This window comes from Rhinatrema bivittatum, chromosome 12 (assembly GCF_901001135.1).
Source record: "Rhinatrema bivittatum chromosome 12, aRhiBiv1.1, whole genome shotgun sequence".
NCBI classification, from domain to species: domain Eukaryota; kingdom Metazoa; phylum Chordata; class Amphibia; order Gymnophiona; family Rhinatrematidae; genus Rhinatrema; species Rhinatrema bivittatum.
In genome coordinates this window covers 86878186-86895500 of record NC_042626.1, presented here as the reverse complement: position 1 = coordinate 86895500, position 17315 = coordinate 86878186, and the positions used below count along the sequence as shown (strand labels likewise).

General features: G+C 35.7%; 2 protein-coding genes and 1 long non-coding RNA gene across 5 annotated transcripts; 2 read left to right on the top strand and 1 right to left on the bottom strand.

Annotated features, from left to right (window-relative positions):
* Window positions 1-1865: 1865 nt before the first annotated feature.
* Window positions 1866-10392, top strand: HOXB3 (homeobox B3). Its single transcript, XM_029572942.1, has 3 exons — window positions 1866-1928; window positions 7107-7658; window positions 8235-10392. The coding sequence occupies exons 2-3, from the start codon at window positions 7226-7228 to the stop codon at window positions 8993-8995; spliced, it is 1194 nt and encodes a 397-aa protein (XP_029428802.1). The 5' UTR covers window positions 1866-1928; window positions 7107-7225; the 3' UTR covers window positions 8996-10392.
* LOC115073948 lies at window positions 2824-12950 on the bottom strand. 2 transcript variants are annotated; one of them, XR_003852158.1, is made up of 4 exons: window positions 12813-12909; window positions 4068-4268; window positions 3509-3685; window positions 2824-2959 (listed from the first exon to the last, which is right to left on the bottom strand). It is a non-coding gene; the product is annotated as an uncharacterized LOC115073948 (long non-coding RNA). The 2 variants fall into 2 exon arrangements; XR_003852157.1 differs by lacking the exon at window positions 4068-4268 and having other exon boundaries at window positions 12813-12950.
* A 436-nt stretch (window positions 12951-13386) lies between these two features.
* On the top strand, window positions 13387-16639 carry HOXB2 (homeobox B2). Of its 2 annotated transcripts, XR_003852156.1 has the most exons (3): window positions 13387-13798; window positions 14472-15371; window positions 16148-16639. XR_003852156.1 is itself a non-coding variant. In XM_029572944.1 (2 exons), exons 1-2 carry the CDS (start codon window positions 13417-13419, stop codon window positions 15140-15142), a joined length of 1053 nt encoding a protein of 350 aa, XP_029428804.1. In that variant the 5' UTR covers window positions 13387-13416; the 3' UTR covers window positions 15143-15941. The 2 variants fall into 2 exon arrangements, 1 of the variants encoding a protein (XP_029428804.1); XM_029572944.1 differs by lacking the exon at window positions 16148-16639 and having other exon boundaries at window positions 14472-15941.
* The last annotated feature ends 676 nt before the right edge of the window (window positions 16640-17315 follow it).

Below are 17315 nucleotides of genomic sequence, written 5' to 3'. Positions count from 1 at the left end.
TTTAAAGATGTTATAAATAATATTGATTATTGTTAGGTATCAGAATCTCCTTTTTTAAGGGATTTTATTACTCCACACCTTCAATTAAATAAAGCATTTTCTGGTACAGATTATTGAATATTCTTTTCCCTCCGTGCATGAATTTACAGAAAAAAAGTATCTGCTGAAATTTCGATTTAGGAAGATCTGGCCTGCCAACAGCAACCTTCTTTTGTTCATTTAGTAAAGCTGTGGAAGCTTCAGATATAGGCTTACAGTATTAACCTTGATTTATGCTATATAAATCTTTTATCTGTATTTGTAATCTACCGAGAAAATTAAATCGAAAGATAGCCATCAGAATTTGTAATGTAAGTGGAATATTGCCAATATTAATGAGTGCATGCAATAAAAAGAGTTATAGGCTTAGAGTCGTCAGGGAGTCGTCAGGGAAGCCCCCATATTTAGGATATTTGGGATGTTGCCATAAGTAGGACAGGGGTGTATAAAGAGCATTTTTATTTGAGATTAATAACATCAACACTTAAACCAGAAACATAATTATTAAAGCGCGGAAATATATCTCATAGCACAAATATTTAAACTGTGTTGGTGCTGCCTTCTTGTAAGATGGGCTCCAGTCACAAGTTTAAAACCGATGATTTAGATATCAGGACAATTACAAACGTAATAGCCCTTATGTATATGGTGTGTGTGTGTGTGTGTGTGTATGTTTATATATATATATATACACACACACACACACACACACACACAAAAACACACATACACAAACTCTTAATTTGTATAATATTATATTGCAAATATTCCTTAATTTTCTACAATAAGGAAGTTTGTTCAAAGCTAAAGCTGTAATGTGCAAATATTTATTTTCCTCCATTTTGGGAGAAATTTTCTAGTCTTTCTCACATGCTTTATTTATGGAGAAAATCTTTGGATAATAAGGCCTTAATTGCTTAAGTTTAAGTTTCATGAGTTTGACTAATACTGTATGTGGGATTTATTAACATAGTACAAGTATTTAATTGCTTAAAATGTACTTTACAGGAAAACAAATGACAGGAGATATTTTTTTATGGGGATAATGAAATCAACAAATATTCCCTTTCAAAATAGCTGAATTAAAAACATAAAGTAAATTATTTTACAATTCAAGAAAGCAATACTAAAAATAACTTTAAGTAAACTTTATGATTCTAAGATGCAAATTAAGGAGAATGTTCATACCTAGCTTCATTTTTTCTGATATAGTCTAAAACAAATCCTCCCATGTAATTTATATAGATTGGGAAAAGTATATCTATTTATTGATCTATCTAATCTTGGCATCTCATATTTAACTGAAAATAATATATTAATTTAAAAGCTAAAAGTTGCAACCGTGTATGTAGCTAGTGGTGGGCTTCTGATTTTAGACTTTAACCAATAAATCCCGATAAAACACCCCAATACAAAAAAGAATAATGTAGGTGTTTATTAGCTAAACACCAGAAAAACACCACTTCCCCTAGTACTTTCTCAACCTTTTTTTTTTTTTTTTTTTTACCTGCCTTTGCTTTGTTTGTTGTGTCTTTTCCACCCTAAGGACTCCTCAGCTAAACAAATGTATGTATTTGATTTAACCAGAAAAAGGTACCAAATTGATACCTGCCTGTGGAAACACCCATAAACACACTTAATTAACTAGAAAATAAACACTTACAATTACAATTTATTAGTATCTAAAATCAGAAGGCCTAGATACAATCTATCAAAATACAATATTGGTTGTAAAGTTTTAGTCTGTAGGTGAAAAATATTTTACAAGGTGTCTTCAGTACTTTGCTCTATTTTTCTGAACCGTGTGTCATTTGTTTCTGTTACAGTTCTTTTCCCCTCTTCACTTGTTCTGCTGTTTCATATTTACTGGACAAGACAACTGAGAATTGGTGAGTTTGATAACATAAATTTATGATTATGGGATTTGAGTATTGTAATATTACACTATTGTTCTTGGCTTGATCAGGCTGGCAAGAGTTAACCATTTGACCGGTGTCTCTTTTTATTATTTCTTTTTTCAAAAAAAGATTTGAACATAAAAATAGGTTTCCATTAGTGTCAAGAGATATTTTAGGCTCTTAAAAAGGCTAATCAGATATGTAATGTTATACTTAGCAAAAGTAATAAAGAAAAATAGCACATACAGCTCTTTAACTGTACATAATCATTTTCTGTTGGCTTTTTACAGCTTAAAAAATATATTTTTTCATTTTATAGTGAGCATCTGCCCTGTCATTATCCCAGTCATTGCTATTAAAAAAAGAAACACGTCTATTCGAACATCAGTATTTCTTCAGTTGCAAAACTTCTCCTAAGTAGTAATTGTACAACACGTTTATTTCTTCCCACAAGTAAGACAACAGTTTGTGGTTGTTACCTCCATTTTTTATACCTTTAAAATTTCAGTTATTTCTGACCAGTAACAAAATACGTGTCTGGAATTAATTGAAGAGGACAAGATTTTATGTTTATTCAATTTAATTATACAGAAGCAGTTTGCTTCAAGAATTTAAAGCAAAAATAAAGGCAAGCAAGTTAAATGAAATTGAGGTAAAATGTGATAGTTTAGAAACGTATTAAGAAAACGTCCATGGCTTTTAATTTTTTTCTGCAATAGGAGTCACTCAGAGCTGATCAGGGAAAGGCCTCGAATGCAGTAACAATCCTCGGTGCAGAAACATTAATATCGTAGTTATAATAATCTTGTTGCCGCCTGTGTTTCTGTAGGCTTCTGCTTCAGTGTTCCAGTCTCCATTGTCATATTGGGTTTCTCATACAGGAGCCATATTCTGGTACAGAATTCCTGAAGATGACCAAGAGAGAATTTTCCTTTACCGATCTGGAAAGTGAAAGTCAATGTGCAGGAGCAAAGTGTGTCGTGTCTTCTTTTGCAGCGTTGTAACCCTTCTTAATATCTGGACTGAGGTCAGAATAATTGGTGAAAATAGCACATAGTAAAAACAGCACCTTAACCTTTTCCATTAAATCATTCAAAACATGCTACAGTAAAACTATTCCGTTTTTTCTTTAAAACCTGTTCGGGAGAATGCAAGGAAAGAATAAAATACTTCTTATATTCCGAAACTATAAAAAAAAAAATATTGTTGATTCTTCTAGATATCCTTCTTCTTTTATCTTCTAAATTTTAGCCAGTAGTCAGCACTTAGCTAAAGACAGAGAACGCAAAAAATGTTTTTACAAAGCTGAGATAGTTGCAGTATGTAACAATGGTACAATAGAAAAATGTGCAGACACCTAAATTCTTCCCATGTCTTCTTCCCACGCCTTTTTCGAGTCACTTCTTTTCATATACCTACACGAAATGCATCTTTTAAAGTTTGTGATTACAACAGCGAGAGAGAGAGAGAAAGAGAGAGAGAGAGAGAGAGAGAGAGAGAGAGAGAGAGAGTGAGAGAGTGAGAGAGAGAGAGAGAGAGAGAGAGAGAGAGATGAGTTTCATAAATCTTACCTAGCTATAAACGACAGGAACAGCGTCTTGCATAATAAAAACACAATATTTAAACCTTAAACATCTCGTTGCTTATTTTCCCGATGTGCCTTTTATTTTTCCTTTGACTCTTCTTTTGAAGTGCAAATTTTTCTTCTTCGGAACATAGGCGAGAAAGTGATCCCTCATTCTGGAACACTAACACACAAAAACAAGTTCACATTAAAGTTTTGCAGGAACCTCTGCTACTGCATCTAGATTTCCATTAAGCTTCTGGCACTGATGATTTGTTAATCTGTGAACTCCCTCCCCTCTATAAATATTCTTACTCCCTCCCCTGTTGTCTGTTACGAAACTTTTAAAATTAATATTTTAATATTTGTTGAGATGTCCAAAAAGGGAGATAAATCTACAGTTAGATTTGAGACAAGATGTGACATCGATTATTGAAATCAAGCTTGTGAAATGACAGTCAAATGGAATTGTATAGAGGTGTGTATGTGAAAAGGTTCAAACGTTGTATTAGCATAGATTGACACCAAATTGTTAGACACGTGAATCTACAGGAAAGCTTTACTACCTCCAGTCTAGGCCTCTCTGTCCACCACGTCTGCAATTAGCATAATGTTTCACTAGTGACGCTGTGTTTAGCATGGATTAACGCTCCTTGGCTTGCCCCGCACTCCAAAGCAAATCTTTATTCTAAAATATCTCCTGGCTTTTCCGTTGAAAATTTTCCAAGCAAGGCATGTATACTTGGGCTTTTTCTGTCAGCATTTGGCTGTGGAAAAGAAGAGGCCATTGTTATCAGCGAGCAGGGCGTACCAGTCTACAGGGCAACCAGAAGCACAGACTTGTCCATTCAAAGCCATGAGCTTTCTACGGATCTTGGAAGCTGTACCATCTTTGCCTTTCCAAACGGAGTGAATTGGAGCAGCTGTACCCAGGCTGCACTGGCAAACCCTTGGTTTTCCTATCGGATTTTTATATTCCTTAACATTTTTAAAGGAGGGAAGATTTCTCGCTTATTGATTGCGTCGGTGCTGGATGTGAAAATATATTATGTCTGCCCGTGCTTTCCTCGTCAGAGGCTAAGGTAAGCTGGACTCGAATAGGCTATCACTTTGTGAATGGCGGAGTATATGTCCCAGTGATTTATGACCATATGACTTCAATCTCGGTTCAAGAAGAGTTCACAAGCTTTAAGCTTCATTCCATGCAGCCTGTCGGTTTTTTTCCCCCTTTTCTTTGCTGCCCTCATCAAAAGCCTTTGCTTTTACTCGAATCTGGTTATTCTGAAAATCGGAAAAGCTAAGGATTGCCTATTTCCCAGGCAGATTCAAGCAGACAGGCTCCAGAATTTAAGGTGTCTTAGAGCACTTTCCCCATTGTTGCTAGTCCATCCTGAGTCTGATTTTGTTTATATTTTTTATTATTGAAAAATGTCTTTTAGGAATCGATTATTTTATGTTTGGTTAACAATGATTGCTTAAAACAGAACCCGGAATGGTGTGATATTGTAGAATGTATAAAGATATGAATTAAAGAATTTATGATTTTCAACATGGAGGTATTTGAGAAGAAAACGGTTGCTTTTCGTTTCTGCTCTGCACAGATATCCAGAGCTTCCCGAAGCCTCCTGCCAGCTTCTAGTTCATTGTTTCCAGTCTGAGCATCCACTGCCTTTTCTGGCCTCGGATTTCTTGCAGGAGAAGTTCCCCATCTGGGAGTGCCCCTACTCCTTTAATTCTATTATAATTTCCAAGGAAACTTGAAAGCATTGTTAACATTGAAAAACAAACTAGGGTAGACCCTACTGGAGTTAATTGGAACATGATATAATTTAATATTTATTATTCTGGCTGAGATTTTATACAATTCCTTGGAGTAAATAATTAGGATTCTGCCCGTCCGCAACGAAGATAAATGAGCGACATTTGTGACGTGTTGAGAGATGAGATACAAAAAGCCCATCTAACTAAGCACAACGGACTTGGCTTTTAGCTTTGGCTTATTTTATGTTTCAAAGCGTTTTATTATCAGTATTATTTTTAGCTGTTTCTGATTAGCTATCTGTCCAAAAGCGACACAAGAAAAATATCAGGCAGGCCTAAAAGCTCTGTCCCTTAAGCAGTTCTGAAATTCAACCAAATATTTTCCTAATAAAATGATTAGTTTTAGGCTTATTGATGTATTCATGTTCACAAATCTTCAGATTTGGATATCACATTTTCAATAAGAAACAAATAAAGAATTCTGTTGTAAAAAAAAAAAAAAATCCTCCGGCAATTTATGTTGGGTCCTAAGGCTCCGTTTTAGATTAAGGTATCAATATTAATATTGTACCAATTAGAAAATTACTTCTAGAGTTGCAAATACGTATTACAGCTATTCAAATAAAAAAAATAGAGAAGTAAAACAGTGAGAGTAGACATTTTCTAGTGATTAATAGTTGGTTTGACAGAAAGCTGTCTTGCAGGTAGATAAAAAAGGTAGCAATCGGAGGCCAAATATTAAAGAAATTGTTAGGAACATGATATATGTAATGAAAAATAGGGTATTAACACAAAAATAATGACAACGGACTCTGAAATAAAGGGCAAAATTCATGTTAATCCTTGGAGCGGGTCCCCTGCACCTTCTTCTTTCAAGGTTCTGAAAAACTCCCTCAGCCTTTTAAAGATCTGTTTGCTGCTTGAGTGATTCTCATACATCAAATTATTTTCTGGATGAGACTCTGTATTATTCTTTTTTGTATACAAAAGTTCAAGCTTTGAGCAACAGAAAGGGAACACCGGTTTTTCCGGTTTTTATTTCTATCTGGGAGAGAGAGAGAGAGAGAGAGAAGAAGGAAACCTGCTAGATTTTAACCCAAGATTGTAAAACACATTTCTTAAAAAATAATTAAAACTGATTCTGCAACATATTTTTTTGCATATAAATCAATTTTGCATTTTAATAACAAATAGCATAGAAGCTAATTGGGAGGAGGTAGTTAGGAACTCTATGGAAATAAAAAAAATCAAAAGCAATTTTGTAAATAGTCTTTTTTAAACAAGCTGAATTAATTTATGTTCTATATACATTTAATACATAATTTATTGGCTGATATTCATTAACTCGAAAAAAAGAAAACTACCTGCAAAAAATATAGTTAAGGATTCTAAAGTAAAGCGGCTTCTTTGTAAATTGTTCTTATCCTTGCAACAATATTCAGGTTTTACTATTTTATTTACCGTTACATTTTAAGAGTGAAAGTTTGTTTAATGCAGTGGGATTCTGATAATACTACATTCCATGTTTTGTATAGATCTCTGATGTATCTTTTATGATTGTACTGTCCAGCTTTGTCTTTATAGATATGAGCATTAATATATATTTGTATCTATTTAGCAACTTAAGAAAAACATTCAGACAGGCATTTTTTTCCAGAAATGTTTTAGTTTTAAATTTAAATATTTAATTAGATCAGTCATCTAAATGAGAAATCAGAACAAATCTAGTCAGAACATCTGCTAGTTTTGTTTTGTAGAAACCTATTCATGTCATGTGCTTTTCACTACTTAAGATGGATTCATAGCCAGTGCAGTATTATTATGTGTTTCTTCTAACCTTTTAGGTCAGCTTCCAATAGATAACTGGAAACAGATTGTCACGTGACTTTGGGGTGCCAATGTTCTTCCATAAGGGTGTCAGGACCCTGGTAGTCACTGAAAATAAAGTTTGGGAATCCAAGAGATGCAGAAAACAACCTACTACGACAACTCAACACTCTTTGGAGGCTATTCCTACCAGGGTGCCAATGGCTTTGGGTATGACGGTCCTCAACAAGCCTTCCAAACTTCTCAGATTGAGAATGACTATCAGAGGTCTACCTGCTCCCTTCAGTCACTGGGCAACACAGCACCACATCCAAAAAGTAAAGACCTGAATGGAAGTTGCATGCGTCCAAGCCTGCCCCCTGAACATCATCAACCCCCACCCGTCTCTCCACCCCAAAACTCTGCCCCTAACAGCAACAGTAGCAACAGCAATAACCAACCCAGCAGCAGTAAGGCTGCCCCCACCAAGGCAAACCTCGGCTCAAACGCCTCTCTCACCAAACAAATTTTCCCCTGGATGAAAGAATCGAGACAAAATTCGAAACAGAAAACCAGCTCCCCTAGCACAGGTATAAGGCTGATTTTAAATTATTCCTTTCCTAACGCGCGTTGGAAGACGATGTCATTGGTGAAGATGTTCTGATCTAAAAAGAAGACAAAATTAATATCTTGGCGATTTGAAATCTATGTGTACTTTTGTAAGGATATGTAACCAAAACTATATTTACTATTTAAGTATCAATATCATTATAATATTCTTGCAAGTATATGTATAGATGCACACTTATACACTGTATACAAATAATAAAAAATGTTTCTGCAAGCAGAATAAACAGTAACATTCAAAGCAACTATAATTTTGCTTTCAAATCATACAAGAAAAAAGCATTTATTCTAAAAGTTTGTAATAAAAAAGTAATCTAATCATATATAAATGCCCATAGAATCCGTGTCGGTATGACATTAACAAATTTGTATAAAGCAGGGCAGCTTTAGAGATCAGAACTCTTAATAAATGCCACGATTATAAAGTGCAGGCCATCGTAAAGGGGGTTAAGACTTCAGCCTGTTACGGGATTTATTAAGAAATGATGCATTCAATTTCTGTATGTAGTAATTATCTTTTATTTCATTTCAACCGGCAGATAGCTGCAGCGGTGACAAAAGCCCCCCGGGTTCCTCCGCCTCTAAGAGAGCGCGCACAGCTTATACGAGTGCGCAGCTGGTGGAGCTGGAGAAGGAATTCCACTTCAATCGCTACCTTTGCAGGCCTAGGAGGGTAGAGATGGCGAATCTGCTCAATCTCAGCGAAAGGCAGATCAAAATATGGTTCCAAAATCGTAGGATGAAATACAAAAAGGATCAAAAGTTAAAGGGAATGGGGTCATCTTCCGGGGGACCGTCACCTACAGGCAGTCCACCACTGCCTATGCAATCATCTGCAGGATTCATGAGCTCCATGCATTCAATGACAAATAATTATGAAGCTCCTTCTCCTCCATCATTCAATAAATCCCACCAGAATGCCTATGCCATGGCAACCAGCTATCAAAATCCCATAAAAGGTTGCCCTTCACAACAAAAATATGCCAACACCACACCTGAATATGATCCCCATGGTTTACAGGGTAATGGGGGAAACTATGGAACTCCCAATATGCAAAATAGCCCGGTGTACATTGGAGGTAACTATGTGGATTGTATGCCTGCTTCTGCTCCTTCTCTTTATGGTCTCAATCACCTTACACATCATCAGTCAACCAACATGGACTACAATGGGGCTCCTCCAATGTCATCTAACCAGCATCATGGACCTTGCGACACACATCCAACATACACAGACCTTTCAACACACCATTCTTCTCAGGGCAGAATCCAAGAAGCGCCCAAACTCACCCATCTGTGATTGTTTGGCTTAAAACGACAGTGAAGACAGAGGGCGCTGCAGTGGGGTAATGAACATCCCCGGTGGGACTTTTCATTCAGAAACATTTGTGTTGAACTGACAATAGTTATCTGGTTCTTTGGTTTTCACAATTAATAATTTAGTATTACTTTAAATATGGAATTTAGGTTAAAAAACAAAATACTCATGAATAAAGTAATGCAGGGTTGTCATATGTTCAAGTGTTTAATAGATTATACTTGTTACAGTTTCAGCACAAATGTTTGTGAATGTATATGAGTAGTTTTACAGAAATCCAAACTAGATAAATCACACATTACGAAGTGCACGTGTAAAATGTATGAATGATTGGAATTTAAGAAAAGTAAATTTCATTTATACATCTGTGGACTTCAAATGTCTAAGGTTCACCTATAGCAGTAAATATTCAGAAAAAGTTCTTCATGCAACACTGATTTATTTAAAACTACCCATATCTTCCATACGTCGCCACCCAGAATTCTTCATTTTAATTTCCTTAAGTATTCACATGAAATTGTCTTTATTGCTGAATTCAATAGGTTTTCAAAAGCTTAAGTGTTGCAAAAAATTCAGAAGAAATATCAGCAACAAAGCTAAGCACTATTTTGAAAGTCTGAAGAGTCGGAGGTATTGAAATCTGAAAGGGAATGTTACCAGGTGTGGATATTTACTAGCTGCCCTCTCGCTCTTTGTATTGCGATGTCTTCATTTCAGTATTTAATAGAAAACAATCTTAATACTAGAAATTTTTGTTCTCTCCCCCCTTAACGTGAAAACAGGGTATATTTTAACAAACTGTCCTCCAAACGAAGCAGAAGGGCAATTTGCCTCTGGTACTTGCTTTTTGTAAGGACATCTTTAATGCACTTAGAGTTTACATTTGATGGGTGAAAATAACTTTGAAAGGCGTTCAGCCAACTCAATCGTAACGTCTTTCAAGCGTGTATTCTGGTGATCATTCATATCTATTTATTGATTATTATAGCCAGTTAAGATATTTTCTTTTCTTTTGTATTATTTATCCCAACATTATGTATTTATATGAAAAAGAAACAGATTGTACTTTTTTAGTCTTTACTTGTTATAAAGAACGTTGTGTTTTCCTGTTACTGTAAAAAAATGCTTATTTTAATTCTTGTAATTTATAGAGAGATCAGTAGTTTTCTGTTATCTTGGTACTTATGAATAATGTAATTAGTTCTACTGGAGGCATGAGCGCAGATCCAGACTGTAATTGTATAGTCCCGAATTAGATGAAGTAGAGCTACTCCCCCTCCCCCTTTAGAGAGCTTTCTTTGTTCTTGTTCGTTACTTTTTTCTTGCTAAAGGGTTGTCTGTTGAACAATTCTTAAATAAACTTTCTGTTTTAAATTTTTTCTTCTCTTGTAGTTGGGCATAAAACTAAAATCACAGTAAATTCATTTTCTAATTTCTGATTTTGAAAAGAGTAGAGACAGACATTTCTTCCTCCGAGATTATAATACTATTTGTTATATCTTGGAAATTTAGTTTTTTGGGGGGACTAGAATATGGATTTTTAAAGATAGCAGTTATCCTGCATTTCCCCTTCGGTTTTATTACTTATTAAAAGTATAATCTGCCTTTCTGAATTAAAAAAAAAAACAACGCACAAAGCCGAAAACAATCGGTTCAGAGACTAAAGTTCACAGTTCTTTTCTGGAGATACAAAGAGTGAGCACGTGACATTCGAGCTAAATAACCATTGGGTCTAAAATGAAAACAAAGGAAAACCATTAATCACAAAAGGCATAAAGTTTTCATGCATAAATCTTACACTAAAGTGAAATAAACCATCAAATAAAACTGGAAATGATATGATTGCTTATATTAAAATTGAAAGGTGAGGGATAGACTTTTAATAGCTTGAAGAATATAAAACTGGGTCTAATTTCTCGCTTATGCTCAAAATCTTTAAGAAAACGTATTTCATTGGCAGTGATTACACAAGTCTTTGAACTGTCTGCCTGTGACGAAATTCAACGTTTTTATTGCAGAGAAAATCTAAGGTTCAATGGAAAGAAACATCAAGGAGGGGAGATATTCTCAAAACTGAAATATTGAGTCCCTCATCAGAAAGATGTTAATGTTTTTAAAAGCTTTGAATATATCTGATAACAATCCACGCCCTTACATTTCATGTCATAATTATAAGTCTAGGTATTTTGTTCTAGTGAAATGTATAACTGCAACCAATTGGCTTTAATAGACATTATTTTATAATCCAAATGCAAACTTGGTAATTATGGCCTTTGTGCAGCAATAAATATACACAGCACAACCTGTTTTCTCTGTCCTGGATTGTAACTGAGCTCAGCTCACCCAGGCAGTAAGCAATTTAACATTTGGTGATACTATAATTTAAAAGCAGAAAACCGTGGAAACTTTGATTGGGATGAAATAACAATACTCAAGGGTGTGGGGGGTTCGGAATATAATTTTCTGGATGATGTAACTGAGTTAAAATACTAGGCGCCATCTTGTTCCATTTGTAACACTCTTCGATAGGGAGTTCTTTGAACTACATTAAAACAAGTGAGAGGGAAAAGCGACAACATCCATAACCAAAGAAAAATGTGTCCCTATGCGCTGCTGCTTGACACATGATAGCTTTTCCCTTGCAGCTTCCATGGTCTCTGTTATTTTTGCATATTATTGCACGGAGACACCTCTGACTTCGCTTTCAAAACAAAGTTTGTATATATCCATAATCTTTCAGTACATCCTCTCAATAATTGCTAGGATTATAAATCTTACCTTTCCATCTTCTATTTTAAATACATGAGCAAGTGAAAACAAGCAGTAACTTAAATGAAATTTGAGAGACGAAATACAGTTTTATTTCATCCCAGTTTTGTAACTTTAGGTTTGCCTATCAAAAATAGGAATTTAATCCTTTAATTTTTATTGTACGTTGTTGCAGATAAGAAAGTGTTTTAAAAGTTTTGCCTTCTTGTATTCAGAGACAAGAAAACAAAAAACAGTTCAGAAATAATAAAAATACCAACTTCTTTGTAATAGAATTTAAATGTGGACGCATCCTGTGGAGTACAAAAATCCTATTCCTCTTTCTTAAGCAGCAACCAAGTTGGTTTCAGAGTTATGTCTTTCTCGTTAAATATTTACCACCCACAGGGATGTTTTATAAACAAAAGCTTTTTTGCTGTGCTGCCTAGCTGAATTTGGTATGGACTTTGAGCTTAAAGAATAGTAAAGAAAAGGCAGAATAGTCAAACCTTGCCTGCCTTTTCCTTGCTGTGATACCAAGAAGCAGCTTGGATGTTCAGATTTTAAATTAAAGTTTCTCTAGCTTTCCCTGTACTTGTAATAAAGGCTTACATTCTTTGGTGCCTTAGAGTGGGCTGTCACAGAGCTTGGCTGCAGGGAGATTGATCGTTCCCCTTCTTTTGCTTTCCTTCCAATGCCTTAAAATGTACTTGCTCTGGAGCAGCCTTTCCTTGTAATTATTTATTTATTTGGAAAGCTTACCAGAAAAGCTACATTTATTAATTTAAAATTTTAGATTGTAATACTCAACTAAATATTTACTGCTTTAAAAATAACACAGGGCTTTACTTTATACTCTTCTTTTGAAAAAATAACAATGACTTAAAACCTACGACTAATTAAAATCTAATATTAAAACTGTAGAGGCAAACCTACATTTTATGTTTAAACGCTGCATCGTATCTAATCTTCTGATCAAATAATTCATTGTTAATTTTCTACTTCCTTGTATGGTGAAGAAATAGCTCCTTAATCAAACTTTTATACTGACCTGAACGTCTGAAACCCTGGAGGCTTTGTCTGTCTGAAGTCCAATTTGCTTTAATTATTTGGCTTAACTTTCCCTCTTGTTTGCGGAGACTGCTTCTGATTTAACTTGTGAAAGTTCTTTTCTATTCCTCATTTCATTCTCTGATGTCAAAACTTTAAAGATTAATGGGTTTGCTTCTTAATTGCTCTGCCTGCCAGACTGTGCTAATCATAGCCTGGCTTTTCTGCCCAGGTAGGGAAACAGTTAAAAATGAAATCTTTTCCAGTCTTCTCATTCTCACCAGGCTTGTACAACCACTACATGAAATTAGGTACACTTCAGAGTCAATCTAATAAATTCCAAACAGAAAATGATGTTTTCTCTAGAGTTTTTGAATCAATTAAAAATAATAATGCTTTCTGTTTTCAACCAGGCCTCGTTGAGGATTGGCTAGTGCTGGTCACATGACCAGGAATTGGTCGCAATTTCGCCCTAGTCTCCAGTTTAATAGAGCAAGGTCCCCATACGCCAGTATTATCAGCAATATACAATTATAAAGCCTACGAATAAAATTGTGACCTTATTATTTCTTCGATTTCCTCTCTCACATTTGGCCTAAAAAGCCATGAATTTTGAATTTGAGAGGGAGATCGGGTTTATAAATAGTCAGCCTTCGCTTGCAGAGTGCCTGACGTCCTTTCCCGCTGTCCTGGAGACATTTCAAACTTCATCAATCAAGGAGTCGACATTAATTCCTCCTCCTTTTGAACAAACCATCCCTAGCCTGAATCCGTGCTCCAGCAGCCAGCCGAGACCAAGAAGCCAAAAAAGAGCAGCAAATGGCCTTGTCCAGCAGTCCCTGGTCCAGTCGGGCACTTTGGTCGCAGAGTTCCCCTGGATGAAAGAGAAAAAATCAGCCAAGAAAAGCAACCAGGCTGCATCTTCCTCCTCCTCCCCATCGCCCCCATCTTCCTCGGTACCAGGCTCTGCGGCTGACTTTCCAGCAGGTCTGTAATGGGGGGGCATCTTTGATGTGGAGGGCTTATTAATATGAAAATGGCACCAATTAAGGGACGGTGTATTTATTCCATATATTGTGCCACCTTGGTTGGATTACTCGCTTTTCACCGTTAAAACGAATGTATGGGGAAACTGGGCAGCAGCAGACTGAGGAAGGTTTGGAGCCCAGCGTCAAGTGACATTTCTGGGTTCGCAGGAGCCTTTGGGTGACCCTAAGTCGAGCTCTGTACATTGGGGGAATGAAGATAATGTCTCGAGTCAGAAAGTTGCATTTCCAGAGAATTACTCATGTTTCCAGGCTCTGTTTTCCATACTAAGATAAATGCATAATTCATCAAACAACAAAACAAAACAAAACAAAAACACTAGAGCATATAACATTGACCAGAAAACTGAATATATAGAGATTTGTTCTGGGTAGGACGGTTTATTTTGATAATTATTTTCTGTTATATGGTATTGTAATTTCTAGTATTGTTTCTGCAGAAGACGAATTCCCATCGTAATTTTTGTTTATTCTTAAAGGAAGAGATCTGTTAGCACTTTTTTATGTTTGGAAGAAATATTAAGTGCTCCGTATATGAGGAAAGTTACTGGCCATCAATCCTTCATCGGCGATGTATTTGTTCCTACTTTGAATAGTCTGGTTATGTTTTGCAGACACGCAAGGACTCCAGGATAGTAACAGCGGCTCCAGGAGGCTGAGGACAGCCTACACCAACACCCAACTCCTGGAGCTGGAAAAGGAATTTCACTTTAATAAATACCTCTGCAGGCCACGGCGGGTGGAAATAGCGGCTTTACTGGACCTGACAGAGAGACAGGTCAAGGTCTGGTTCCAGAACCGAAGGATGAAACACAAGAGGCAGACCCAGCAGAAAGATTTTCACGAGGGAGACCTGAACTTCTCCAGCCTAGAGGACTGCGACAAGGAAGAAAGCCCCCCGTATAATCAGACAGTGGAGAACCCAGGCTCCATTTTAGAGGAAGAAACTTTCCCCTGTCACTCCAAAAAACAGACTAGCAATGAAACTCGGAACTCTGAAGAGTTGTCCACATCTTTCCCAGAGAGCCCTCCATACCAAACGCCCACCACAGAGACTCCGTCCACAACAGAAGAAGAGAGCGCAGCTGCCCAGAACAAAGCTTTTCCCCACACCCAAGACTCCTCTTTGTTACCAGATCTAAACTTCTTTTCCGCCGATTCCTGCCTACAGATTTCAGGATTCTCTCCTAGCCCTAATAGCCCTGTTCATTTTTCTGAAGAAGATTTTGACTTTTTTACAAGCACACTTTGTACTATAGATCTACAGAATCTGAATTTCCAGTAATCAACAGTAATCAACCATGTATCTGCCTTGGCCGTCTGTCCCCTCCCCTATTTTTCATTTTTATACGGAAATTGTTCAGTTATGTAAATCATACAATTTCTCACCTCTAAATTCGCTATAAACTGGACTCAAACACACCGTAGATCATATGGCTTGCCCAGAATTTCAATACTTGTTCCAATAGACTCAATAAAGGATCTTATTGGATTTCAGTGTTTACTAAATTCAGGTATTTAATTATAGTTTTATTCTTATTTCATATTTTTAACAGGCGTTAGAAATCACTTCATTACAAGGAAAACATTTGTAAATTCTTAAAGTGAATTCTCAGGAATCAGACTGTAAATTTACGTTTCTTAAAACAGAGGAGTTTGTTCCTCTTTTTAAGTTTTAGAAGTAGCTAATTTATTCAAATTCTTTAATAGTAAATGGCAAATTATTTATTGTATATTATTTTCATAGATTAAATAAATGTCTTTATAAAAATTGAAAGGTGTGTGTTTCCGTTTTCATATGTTTATATGAACATACCACTCATTGATATTTTCTCAACTTATTACAATTGTCAAATTTCTGCCTTTAGGCTTATCTGATTTCATACAGTCTCCACAAGACCCCAGACAGCAAGAAACCAGACTGCAGATTAGCAATGTATATATGATTTCCAGATATAGTTTCTTCACGTCAGAATTCTTAAATCTGTTTTCCTAGAAAACAAATTAAATTAGCTTTTCTTTGAAAATACTTTTTAAAGAAATGGTTTACTGCAGTTTAATTCTGCTAAACTTTATTTTCTAGTTGTACTGCTTCTGCATGTTAATTTTTCTATCTTGTTTTCTCTTCAGTTATGTATAATGATTCAGTAAATTAAATACTAGCATTAAAAATAAAAATGCACTTTTCTTAGTAATAAATACATTTTTTAAAATCCCTCATAATTTTCTTGGCCCAAGAGAGTAAAATTATTTTTCTAAATTTTGAAAGCTAATTGTTTTTCTTTTTCAGAATTTTTTTCATACGGCTGTGAGAGATAGAGAGAACACGTCTTTTCATTCTCCTCACTCCTTCATTCCATGATCCAAAAAGCAATAAAATAAAAAAAATATATATGATTTACCTGCAACAAAATGCACCTGGAAAAATGTGTTAAAAATAAATAGTATAAAAAAGAAAACTGTTCCCTGGAAGCCAAATAAAAATATGAAATGTTCGTTCAGATAGCTATGAAACAAATCAGAAAGGAGCAGTGCGGGGACCCAGACAGAGACCTCATATATTTGTGAGCTTTTCCGACGCAATCTGTGCCACTCTGCTTTGGCCGCCTGCTCTTTTAGTAGAGCTTTTTTATAATAGGTAATTGTATCATAAAATATGTATATCAGCAGTTGCAAATGAAAAGAAGTCAGCACAGGTGGTAACAGCTGGCACGCAAAAAGAAAAACACTTGCAGTTATATTGTGGAAGATTCAAACGGAACCTAGGGGAATGGGTTGGAGGGGGATGGGCAGAGGGGGCTTTGCTAAGGCAGCTCAAAATGGCGCTGGGTGTAGGAGCCAGAGCTAAGACGCAGGCAGCCATGATGGATTTACCATTCCAGTTCTTCATTTCGGGAGGGGAGGGGGAGGGGAGAGAGGCAATATTTTAGCTCCGATTTCGCTTTTCTTTCAGCTGCAGTAATTGTCTTTTTAGTTAAGGTCATCTTAATGAAGATATCAGAAAAAAATGACTTTACTCAACTTCCTTAATTTGTTTCTGTTAAATGAGAGTATTGAATTAATGCAAATAAGTGTACTATTGTTATTATTTATACATCTTCATATGCATGAGTAGTTTTAAAGAAAAACGTAAAAAACATAAACGTAAGTTCAAATGTTTTATTTAGGCACCCATTATAGGTGCAGAGAAGGCAATTTAATTAAAATGTTTATTTTCCGATTAATGCATTTTATGATCAAATCGATCGACTACAAAATTAAAGGACACATGCGTTGAGTTCATCAGTTCCATTTCTCTCCCAGTTCTTCAGTTTTCTATGTTTTGCTGTTTCTTTTCTTATAAATGTTTTTCTATCAGTGCTATGGATATAAAATTGTGTTTGGTATCATCGAAAGCTGTTGGATGGGATTCATACCCAGTTTTGCGTTGCCAAATCCCAAAATGACTTTTAGTCGGG